Here is a 12,158-nt window from a genome sequence, read left to right on the forward strand (position 1 = left end):
TAAAGCCCAGACCATTAACGTTAGCCCAATGATCTAATCTATCCAAGTCTCTCTGTAGAGCCTCCCTATCCTCATGCAGATCAACACTTCTGCCTAGCTTGGTGTCATCTGCAAACTTACTGATAATACACTCTATGTCCTTATCAAAATCATGAATAAAGATGTTAAACAGAAATGGTCCCAACACTGAGCCCTGAGGAGCACCACTTGTGACTGGCCCCAGGTGGATTTGACTCCATTGACCACCACTCTTTGGGCCCAACTGTCCAGCCAGTGCTTGATCCAACAGATCCTATGCTCATCCAAGCTATGAGTAGCCAGTTTTTTTATAAGAGTTCTATGGGGAACCATGTCAGATGCTTTTTGGAGGTCCAGATAGACAATATCCACAGCCTTTCCCTCACCCAATAGTCAGGTCATCAGGTTATAAAAGGAGATCAGGTTCATCAGGCAGGTTCATGAAAAGCATGAAGATTGGTGTTGGAAGAATTAATGAAGGCTTAAAATGATGTTTGAGTTTTCAAGAGTTTTGGACCAATTCTTCCTTCAAGTAGTTTGCACATAATTTGAGATAGGATTTACCCGTAAGCATTGCAGGATGGTGTTGCATGAGCAAAACCAGTAGGAATGTTAACCAGTATTATTTTTAAAAACATGGTGGGAGTATTCCACTAGCACGTAATACATTTTGTTAATTTAGAAATACTAAAGATCATGGGAATTTTTCCCCACATTTTGTTGACCATTTTTTAGAACATTATAAGAAAGTGTTAAAATACCAACTTAGAACAATTAGAGACTGTATTCCATAGCTGGAAGACATTTGAACCTGCATTTGTAACCATCAAGTTTTGATATTTTGAGATTATACTTCAGTTACTTTACTTGTTCCTTTCACTCATATTGCTTATCTTCTTTCATTGGGAAGATGCAATAATAAATTTGCTCACACTCTTAGGATCTTTTAAATTTGCAGCTCTTCAAAACCTGGAATGGCATTCTTTTCCCATCCATTCTATTAGATCTAATTGGTGATTCAATTTATCACCAATATATTTCATTTTGCAGGTTTGCCACTAAAGGGAATTGCAGTTTCTAACAATGTAATGATGGTCTTCCATGCAACCAGGTTAAAGGAAATCCTTATCTAGTTTAAGGTGTTAACCAGGTTTCTGTAAAGTATCTTTTTACTTTCTCTTGTCTTGACTAACTTTGGTCTATAAACAGCAATGAGATCTGGTCTTAAATATTCCCTGTGTTATTCAATTTGATACTAATTAAATGTGCTTCTTACTCAATTAGTTATGTATTACTAAAGCATATTTACAAAAGCCTCCATATAGAAGCACTGCCCTCTTAAATTGTCAGTGTCATTGATGCTTATTGTCTTAAACCCTAATGAGCATGTTTTTGTTTGTTGGGTTTTTTTGTTTCATTGTAGAATGCATTTCTGCTTCTTTTCCTATTAAACATTTCCTTGTTTTGTCTACATTAATAAATTCTAGCTACAGAAAATGTAGGTTTATTTTTATATGTTATATATGTTACGTTTTTATCTTTTTATAATCTATATATATTCTTCAAATATGCTTTCAGGTATACATAAGTACTAGCATTCATCTGTGTATTACTGAAGAGGTTGCCTCTCCAACTTGGTTCTACAGTAGCATATAAACTGGAATTTTTTAATACATATAAACAGGAATCAGGGTTTACAGGAAAGAAGCAGCATGGGGAGGGAGCTCTTAGAACCTGAAATGGGAGAAGGTACAGGGTTTTAGGGTGGGGTTTTTTTGTTTTTTTTTAAACCTACAACATGTTGTCAGTTACAAAGGCTAAAATCATGAACTGTTTATTTTTCAGCAATTAGTGATTTTGTGGCTTTCTGAACTTTTAGGTTTTCTCATATTTTTCAGATATTCTCAGCAGCTGAGGGTCAGAAATTTTAAAATTATAGCTTTAATCATGTAATCAAGGCAGTCTCAGCTGGAGCTTTAAAATATCTCTGGATTTGCAACATTAAGACTCAAATGTGTGTGTTTGTGTTATCTAATACAATCTGTAGAAGTAGATTTAAATGTGATTTTGAAGTCAATGTCTATGCAGAAATCCCAGTGATGCTGGGATTTTAAGAATAGGAATTACTTGACTAAAGACTTCAGGATTTTGCTCATGCTGGAGAAAGTAGTGGAAAGGGTGAATGATTTATAATAACCTCACTTTGAAGTGCTTAAGTTATTTTGTTATTTTTTGAGGAATTAACCAGAAAAATGAGCTTCCAAATATGTTAGCTACTAGTATTAATTTTTTTACTTAATCCTAACTGGGCATCCTTGTAAAGCTGCCCCGGCTGTCCAGAAATATTTAAGTTTCATTCTAGAGACTTCATCACATCTTGTCCATTTTCAGGTCTGTAATGTATTTTGTCATTTGAAAAGGTGACCAGAAGTTATTTTTGCAACAAAGAAGTATTTCTTGTTCACTTTATTTGTTACAACAGTCTGCCTTGCCACCTAACTGAATACATGCTTTCACTAACCAAATTGCTTGATGGGTCAGTCACAGCTTCCTTGCGGGCCGCTTCATGAAGTTCTCTTGTCCTCCTCTCGTTGCACAGTTGTGTTTTTGCTAATATGTTATTGTAAGATTCATACAGTCATCAGTTTGAAAGTTATTTTTCTTCTCCTATCCCATGTTCTCTCCTGCCCTTTTCATTGCCAACAGACATGTCAGCAGCAGTGACAGAGTAGGAAAACCCTACCGGGGTGTGAAACCAGTATTCAGCATCGGGGATGAAGAAGAATATGATACTGGTACAGTAGACTATTTTCCTCTTACCTAGATGAGCATATTCAGACAAAATTATTAAGCTTGCTAAATCATGTGAGTGTATTTTACTCCTTTGTCTTACAAGGTGATCTTTATAACTATTATCATTATTGGTGTGTGTTATTAGGACCAACCAGGAAATGACCACTCTCTTCAAATACATAGTAGAAGACTAAATGAAAATATTTGTGGTAGGCACCAAATAGCACTAACTAGTTATTTTTGTAGTAAAGATTTATTTATTTATTTTTTACACTGGTATTGTCTGTGTAAACCTGCAGTTGTACCTCTATTATGATTGTAAGCAAAATGTAAAGGATCTAGTTTGGCTGATAGGCCTCAGGTTGACTCTTTAGTATTGGTAGTTAATGTGACAATCTGAATTTCTGAAAGTAGGGTTGGAGCTAGGCTTAAGGTGGCTAATATGTGAACACCTCTCCAGTGTTTTGGACTTTGCCTATTAGCAGTGAACCTATTGATTCATCTCTTGATATGCATGGAGAAGAAAAAGCATGCAATTTTAAATTATTTTTTTTTTTTTTATCCAGTTGAAAAATTACAGGCAAAACTGGAACACCACATTTTTCACAAAGTTGCCTTTTGTTTTTTTAATTTTTTTTAATTATTATTATTTTTTTTATTTTTTTGGTCTTTTGAGACCAGTGCTAACATGAGAATGGTGCAGACTGACTTCTGACTGACTTCTGTCCTAGTTTTGTTCTGGTAATGTTAGCTTGTTCCCAGCCATTATCATCACACAAGTAACCATTCTGTGACCAAAAGGCATACTTGGCTTCTATGTGAGAAACAAATAACTAGACTAAGAGTCCTTGACCTGCAAACTAAATAATTTAGGAGTCTTGATCATTGATCATTGTTTGTCTGCTGTAAGAATTGGAAAGTAGCAAAATGATGTATCAGGCAGAAGATTTAATGCTAACGAGATACTTCTCCAAATGCTATGTAATTAAGTTGCACAGTTCTGTGAACATCCATAATAGGGTTTGGCAAAGTTTATGTGGTTTCAGAAAACCAGGTCCTCAAAGAACAACTGTCTAGAACATAATTTCAGTAATGATTGTTTGCTATTTTCTATTTACATTTGCTTTTTTAAATGCAGTATTAGACTTAGCAAGTAAGCAGGATCACTGCAACAATTTGAATAAGCAAAGCCAACACGTATTAAGTGAAATACAGGTTATTTTGGTACAGAAAAACGCAAAAAAGTGGACCTGTTTCTGTGAAGTTTTAGTATTTTGGGTTTTTTTGTAGTAAATAATTGCAATCAGCCATAATATTGCAATCTGCTCGAGGTGGCCCTACTTGAGTAGGAGAGTTGAGCCAGATGACCGTTCTGTGATTCTGTGAAATGAGAGTGGATTTTGTTCCATTGCTTTCAATTCATAATGCATTTTTCAGTGAAAACCTTTTCAAAACCTTTTCCAAGGTGCAGTAAAGTGGTGTCCTTTGAAGTTATTTAGAAACATTGAAAAGTTTGGGTTGGAAGAGGTCTTTCAAGGTCATCTAGTCCAACTCCCCTGTAGCAAGCAAGGAGCATCTTCAACTAGTTCAGGTTGCTCGGAGACCCGTTCAACCTGGCATTGAATGCTCCCAGGGATGGGACTTCTAACACCTCTCCAGGCATCCTAAATTTCTGGGAGTAATTTCTATGGATTTAATATAGCTAATTCTTTTAGACTGCTTGAATTTTCTAATGTAACACCAAATTACTACATAAAAATAATCACCATATTTAGACATAATGGTATTTTGTAGCAAGGAGATAACACTTGCAGGAGTTTTGGGTGTTTCACAGAGGTCTGTGCTGAAGATCTTGGTTTTGAGTATGTTCCTAAATGCCCTTAGAAAGGGAGGTGAACTTGAAGAGAACGATTTTTGCTAATGATCCAAGATTGTTCAAGGTTATAAGGACAGACTGAAGAACTCAAGGAGTCTTTTGGTAGCCTGAGTGACTGGGCAATAAAATGGCACATAAAATTCAGTATGAATTAATGTGAGGCAAGGAAGATATGGAAAAATACAGTTCTAGTTTCAGATCCAAAATGGTAGCCTGATTTGGCTGTGTCCCACAGCAGTAGGTTTATAATATGTAAGTGCTCATTAGCAGTCAGAAAAAACAAATAAAAACACTAGGAATTATAACAAAAGGAACAGAGAATGAAAGAGACATTATTATGTCACTGTATAAATCTGTGGTTCACCCACACATTGGATATTGTGTGCATTAATCCTCTACCTCAGAAACCAGGAGGAGGCTCAGAGGGATAAGAAGGGTGATGAAAGAGGCTAAATTGCTTTCCAATAGGCATAACTGAATATTAGAACTGTTTGTGAAATAGGCAATTTAAGGGTGAAAAAGTGGCCCACAAAAATAATACCCGACTTGGAAGGGGTTTAAACAGAAGTTTATTTCTTCTTGTACAAGAAACTAGAAGCCACAGAGGAGGCTTTCCTGGAATGTAGTTGACCAGTTTTCTGTATTTCTTGCCATTGCTTTTGTAGATGCAAAAAATTAACATGGCTTCAAGTAGACTGACAAGTCTGTATAAAAGAAATCTATTAAACTTTACTGAATGGACAAATCAGACCAGTATAATAAACCCCCTGAGCTGAAAATAGTTGTGTGCTGAGAGAGAATTAAATGAGGGAATGCTTTTTTCTTTCTTCCCTCTGAACTCTAAACTTTATGGTTAGATTGGACCTTGGTTTGAACCAGTGTAACTACTGTGGGTTTAAGTGAGTAGAAAAGTTGTCTAATGTTCTTGGAAAATATTTTTTAATTTTTTTCATATTTTTTTTTACTCCTTCCATTCAAAGTAGATGAAATTGATAGCTCCTCAATGTCAGATGATGATCGAAAAGAGGTTGTCAACATCCAAACATGGATAAATAAACCTGATGTGAAGTATAACTTCCCCTGTAATGAAGTAAAAGAAAATGGACATATGTTTCCCAGGTACTGGAATTAGTTGTAAGATTGATGAAAATCTCTGGCTTCTTTAAAGAGTACAAATCCTGTTGAATTTGAACAGGAGATTATGATGGGTTTTCTCTTGCATCATGGTCTTTTCTTGTATTTTATTATTATTTTCCCATTAGGTTTGTTTTACATGGTGTATTATGAGTAATCTGTCATAGTATGATTTCTTAAACTGAGTTGGAACTCAACTAATGTGTTTGCACCACTAGTTGAGCATTCTTTCAAAAGTAGGTCTTGAGCTGAGCTGGCAGGTCAGCATCTCCACCTTAGTTCTTGTACAGTGATGGACAATCATGGAGTACCAGCACATCCTTTCAATTTAGGTCTGATGCTCCACTTGGAGAGTTGTTGCTCTGTAGATGTAGGGATGGGGTTGGGGTATGATTGAAGGGTGAAAGACAGAGGGTGGAGCAATTTCCCTACTCTGAGTGTGCCCTAACCACATTGCTGGTGGTTGTGATCTTTGTTAATAGCACTCATGGCAGTCGTGTTGAGGTGATGTTAACTGCCCACTCTGGTTTTATATGCTGTTGAGGATGCCATGTGTGTTTTCAAATGGTTATGATACAGTACTCAAGGAAAATCTGAAGTATTTTGTACACCTTTCTAAATTACAGATTTTAGAAATATTAACACTGTTTCTTCCATTTATGAACTGTTTTATCTAGCTCTCTCCATGTAACTTACTTGTAGAGTTTAGCTTTCTAAAATGGCTGATACTAAGTTCATTAGCAAATTTAATTTATATTTTTCTTTTCCTTGAAGTCATCTCCTAGTGACAGCAACTCATATGTACTGTTTGAGAGAGATTCCTTCACGAAAGGGACTGGCTTACATACAGTCTCGACAGGCACTCAACTCTGTTGTCAAAATCACATCCAAGAAGAAACACCCAGAACTGATCACCTTTAAGTATGGAAATAGCAATACTTCAGGCATAGAAATTTTGGCAGTTGAAAGGTAAGCAATCTCAGTAGCAAGATTTAAGTAGTAATGGGATACAGAATGCTGTCATTTGGAAATCAGGATCATGCTGTAATTAGAATCATATAATTTCCAGAACTGAGTTGAAAAGTAGTATTTTTTTACTTAGGAATAAATCATTTGGATGTGAGCTAAAAAACAGATCTGCCAGCAGAATAAGGATAAATTACAAGACCCAGCAGAGAAGAACTCCCTAGTCTGCAATGACAGTTGTTGGGGATGGGATCTGTGCAACTGTTTCATTTTTGTAATGTCTTAAATGCAAATGAGTTGGACAACTGGCTGCAGAATAAAGTATGGATTTGTGAAGGGTGGCATTTAAGACAGTGGTCTGTCTTCTGCCGCGTCTTGAGATAGCTAACTCTTCCTATGCATTGTACAAGATGTCCAGAAGTCTGACTTCAAAACCAAACCCCTGAAACCTGGTTCCTGAAAGTTAGGTATTGCCATGCTCAGCTTTTGCATGCTGAAGTCTGGGAGGAAGTCAGATGGATGTATTGGGCTTTTGCCCACTACTGTAGCCTGTTGATTCTTCGCGCTGTTTTAAGAAAGCTGCTGACAACAGTTGGACGTTTTCTCATCCTCTTCCTTGGAGAGAACTATGTGCAGTAGGTGCTCTGTTTTCACAAGAAGTTGGGGTAAGTTTCCTAGCTGACTGGGAAAGTTGTTCTATGCCTGTTGGCTGCTTAGAGTGAAATTAGTTTGGTAGCAGGTCAGACAAAGATAAATAAAAATGTTGCAGAGAGCTTTGCTGCTTGTTGAATGACTTCACCACCTTGTTGGCTGGAGCAAATCCAGAAAAGAAAGGATCATAAATAGATCACCTAGAGCTTTCTATAGGAATTAAAAAAAAACAGCAAAAACAAAACAACAAAACCCCCCACAACAACTGCCGTGCGCAGTCGGACAGTGCTATCTCTGGAGATCTTGAACTGCCTGATCTGTAGCATTATCAAATAATTAAGAACTCTTTCCTTTCCAGGAAAGGCCTGTGAAGTACTCCTCAACTGTTCCAAGTTCACAAACAGAAATCATTCCATAGTATAAACAGGAAATAAATGGGTTTTTCTCAGTAGTTTTTCATTTTTATATATTCCCTTCCTTCTAGTCCATGTCAGGGGAAAAAATCAAAACAAAAATTATGGAATTGGTACTCAGAATTGTTATGGTGAATTAATGATGGCTTTTCTAATTTCTTAATTATTTTTTTTTAAAGGTATTTGATTCCAAACGCAGGTGATGCTACCAAAGCCATAAAACAACAGATAATGAAAGTATTGGATGCCTTGGAGAGTTAATAACTAAAGACTTTGTAAAGAACAGTTTATAAAGAAGAAGCAGCCAAGATACTGTATGTGGACACAAACTGTTTCTCAACTGAATACTAACTTAAGAGAATTTTTCTGTTTGCTGATGGGAGTGCCTGAGTAGCAGGCTTAAGATAGGGTAAATTATTATCCATTTCTAAACAGGATTTTTAATTTTTTTATTACTTTGTTTGTTTGTTTGGAATAAACGTTTATTATAAAGGTCAGTTTGCTTAATTTTTAGTGCAGCCTTAATGTGAGCGATCTGCGTCTTTGCAAGAGAAGATGCAGCTGGGTTTGCATTTGCTACGTTCAAGTAATGAAGCACTGCCAGATATGGAGAAAAAATTGAAAACAGAATGATTTTTAAATTACTATCCTGTGAAAGTAAAATGTCTCTATTGTCTACAGTCCATAAATTTGATTTTTACCTACGGGGTAGTATCAAGGTCTTAGGGTTATCAGCAGAGCAGATAAAAATGTTGGAAATACTGGTTCCTTCTCATTGAAAATGGTCAAGTGCAGCTTGGGCTGCAGAGAAATGGAAAAAGTACAAGCATTTTGTAAAATTAACTTTTTTTAGAAAATCTTAAGCGCTACTAGGTTAAAAAGTTGGAATTGGTGGTAAATACGAAAATGAACTGTGCACAATAAGCTTTTATTACTGGGTTGTGATTTTTTAATTATGCAAAATTTTACATTTCATAGGTTGAGGCTGTTTCTCCTGTAAAGCGTGTCCATTGAAGTTGAATTTAATGCTTCAAAATAGAATATGACAGTTGAAAATGAGTTGCCTTGCTCCTCAGAACAAAACGTCTAAGATAATTAGACCTTTAAAAACCTGTTTGGCACGGAAGTGGTTATATGCTGGTCAGAGGTGTGCTCAGCAAGAAAATTAAAGCACACAAAGTTAAGAGATTCAAGTGCTATATACCTGTAATAAATGTATTCATTATGTGTTGCCTTATCATTTCAAGCATTTGTTTATGTTCTTCTAATAAACATCTTCTAAATTAGTTCCATGTTTGAAAGATGGCAACTATGTGATTGTTTATCAGCAGCTCTCCACTTGTTTCAAGAACAGTTTTGTTAAAAAGCTCAGTACAGGCCTCGGCAGAGCATCTTCATAGACTGTTGTGGAAATTACCAAAAACTGTGAAATAAAGACAATAGGGGTTAGCTTTGCTGTGTGAAGTCTTCTGAGTATTTGAATCAAAACCTGTTAATTGGTACCTCATCAGGAGGTAAAATAAATTAAACTGACCTTTATAAGAAACAGTTATTCTGAGTTATTTTACTAGGAATCAAGCTAGGGCACCTTAATTCTAGAACTAATTCCTTTCCTATTTTTTTTTTCAACGTAGTAAACACCAATAGAACTTGCACTGTTGAAGATATTTGCATGAAACTGCACCTGGGCCAATGCTCATGTATTTGTAGTTTTGCCCAGCAGCTGTTGTATTACATTTTCCTCTTCCTACTCCCTTCTGAAAATATCCTGAAGAGTCTCTGACTCTGTGCCTACTTCAGCAATGAGATTTTTTTCATGTAAAAATGTTTGTGTTACTGTTTATAAACTACAGTTGTAAATAAACCAGTCCAATTTGAACATAAGTTGTTCTGTCAGAAAGCATTTAGTTGCATTCTGTGTGAATTCTCTCAATAGATTAACAGTTTTTTCCTAAAGGTATTTTGCAAATGGAATTGAATTTGATTTTTGGAGATAAAGAAGCTGATTATGGATCATAGGAAGCTACTGCTGGAGACATCGTAGTGCAAGTATTTTGGAATTTAGGCTTAGACTAATTTCATTAAATATTTGTATGAGCCATAGTGAGCATTTGTAGAAAGGTCAAAATGAGTTAACAAATGGTGAAATTGTACAAGAAAGAGTCTATGCACGAATTCCAGACTTCTCAGCATCATATTTTTGTATTATGAAAATGTTGACAAAATAATACAACACATTTCTCTTAGTCACTGGGGGGGTGGGGCAGAATTGTGAAAAGCACACCAAGTTAAACAGGTGTTTTTGAGTATTATTTATGGAGAGTGGGTACAGTGTATGCTTCTCTATGAAGACAACAAATATAGATCTAAAAGATCTACATTAAGTAAAGCTCCAGTAAGTCAGTTCTTACATATCTTCTGTGCAGAAATGTATAATCCAAGCCCTTAAGAGACTAATTGTTTGTCATTTTTCAGGCAATGTGCAAGTTATCAGACACCTTATGTTACAAGGCTGAGTCCAAACTGTGAATAATTTCAGTGGTGTTTATGCATCTCTACCCACAATTTAAATGCTACATTTGACTCATAGTGTACACACCTGTAGTTACTGTGTTTGTTACAAAACTTGTATTGCAAAGCAGAGGCTCCAGTCACAGTACTGGCGTGACAATTTCTTAAAAGAAGAATCAAAATAGTATGCTACTACAGGTTCCTTTCATCTTCAAATATATATTTTTTTTTAATTATTATTTGCCAGAGGTTTGCAGGCTCATTTTATTTTGCATGCACTGCTGTCTGTATTGTTGAATATGACAGCTGCAGTGTTGCTGGGGTTTTAATTTTTTTTTATTTTGGCAATAGAAATTAGGCCTGTAGCAGCCAAGAAACACACAGAGTAAGCTTTCCTTCCAAATAGAAGCTCTTACCTTTGTTTTTCACAGCCCGGGTCAGTGCTTCTGTGCTCACTGATGGCTCTTCAGCTGTCTCACTTTCTTTTTTAGGTTCTGATCTTTACTTGAATTTGTACAAAACTTTACGTGTATTTCCCACCCAGAACACTCCTGACTGTGGAGATGTAATTTTATTTATATTGCTTCCTCCAGATCTAAGTACAAATTACTTGCTGTTCTTTCAGTTTAGTTCCTGGTGGACATTACATGTGGATCTCAGCAGTGTAAGTTTTCCTTCTAGCTGCATTTTTGCTGTGGTTTCAAAACTTCTGATACTGTCAAATAACCTTTTTCAATATAAGTATAGTCTACTAAATGGCTGAACAGTTTTCAGCTTTTGAGCAAGAAGGGGGGGGTGACAGTGTGTAACCTGTTCTTTTATGTGTATTTAGTGCTTTCAGATCTTTGTTTTGAAACTTGAAAAATACACTTTATCTGTCTGAACCATAGGACACGGTGGAGTTCTGTGCTTTTCGCCCTGCAGGAATGATATTGCTTCACTACTTATTCTCTTTCTTACTTTATGCTCTGCCCCAAACCTCGTGTGAATTCAGAAGACAAGCTGTTCTTTGCACCTGGAGCCCTGCAAGGTATGCTACTCAAAAGAACCCCAAGTTTATATATGCCAGATCTGCTACCACATGGTGTAAAAGGGAGGGAGGCCTGCTAAAGAGCTGCTGCGTCCCCTCCTCTTCTGCAGTTGTCCCCTGTTGGTAATTCTGCCTTCCTTTGGCTTGGTCAGTTGGGGATGAGCTGTTGCCTTTACTGCTCCAAGGGACAGATTGAACAGCTTTTCTGTTAAGGAATGTTTGTAACTGCTGCAAGCAACGGTTGTGCGTTTAGGAGTGCTTATGCACTTCCTATCCTTTTCTCTGTTTCCTGAAGGTGAGCAGTGTAAGAGATGGATCAGGCTGGGTAACCCACCTTTGGCCCCTCTGCCGCCGTGTGTTTGCAACTTGTGGAGATGCTCTTGCCCGAGTCATACAGTGTGGATCTGCAATTCTACACACGTCCCTCTTAGAAGCCCAAGACTATAACCTGCGCAGCAAGGGTCAGCGCTGAGCGAAGGGGAGCCCTCGGGGCTGAAAGGCGATGCTCCGAGCAGCAGGCCAGCTCAGTGTTGGTTTGTGCGGCAGGCGATGCTGTTCTTGGGAGGGAGGACGGGGATGTCCCTGGTGAACGAGCCGCCTGGAAGCCGGTGCGGATCTCTTGGGATGAGCCCTCAGCAAGTCCGACGCTGCCAGGGATTGCGCAGGCCTGGGAAAATCGGGTGTTGGCGCATCAAGGCTGTGGAGCCCCAAGGGTTGCGGGCGCGTCCGTGCTCGTGCCAGGCGCGGAGCTGGCACGGGGGAATAA

The 12,158-nt window shown here is 37.3% G+C and overlaps 2 protein-coding genes across 2 annotated transcripts in view; both read left to right on the forward strand.

Moving 5' to 3' along the window:
- TBC1D23 (TBC1 domain family, member 23) overlaps positions 1 to 8,356 on the forward strand; it is a 59,151-nt gene extending 50,795 nt beyond the window's left edge. The window contains exons 17-20 of the mRNA XM_009993387.1: positions 2,725 to 2,813; positions 5,671 to 5,806; positions 6,596 to 6,790; positions 8,031 to 8,356. Coding sequence (XP_009991689.1) covers positions 2,725 to 2,813; positions 5,671 to 5,806; positions 6,596 to 6,790; positions 8,031 to 8,112 — 502 coding nt within the window. The 3' untranslated portion in view covers positions 8,113 to 8,356. The remainder of the gene's footprint in view (positions 1 to 2,724; positions 2,814 to 5,670; positions 5,807 to 6,595; positions 6,791 to 8,030) is intronic.
- Positions 8,357 to 11,968: 3,612 nt separating this feature from the next.
- NIT2 (nitrilase family, member 2) overlaps positions 11,969 to 12,158 on the forward strand; it is an 18,629-nt gene continuing 18,439 nt past the window's right edge. The window contains exon 1 of the mRNA XM_009993388.1: positions 11,969 to 12,116. Coding sequence (XP_009991690.1) covers positions 11,969 to 12,116 — 148 coding nt within the window. The remainder of the gene's footprint in view (positions 12,117 to 12,158) is intronic.

Source organism: Chaetura pelagica, unplaced genomic scaffold (assembly GCF_000747805.2).
Source record: "Chaetura pelagica isolate M959 unplaced genomic scaffold, ChaPel_1.0 scaffold101, whole genome shotgun sequence".
In the NCBI taxonomy this organism is placed as follows: Eukaryota; Metazoa; Chordata; class Aves; order Apodiformes; family Apodidae; genus Chaetura; species Chaetura pelagica.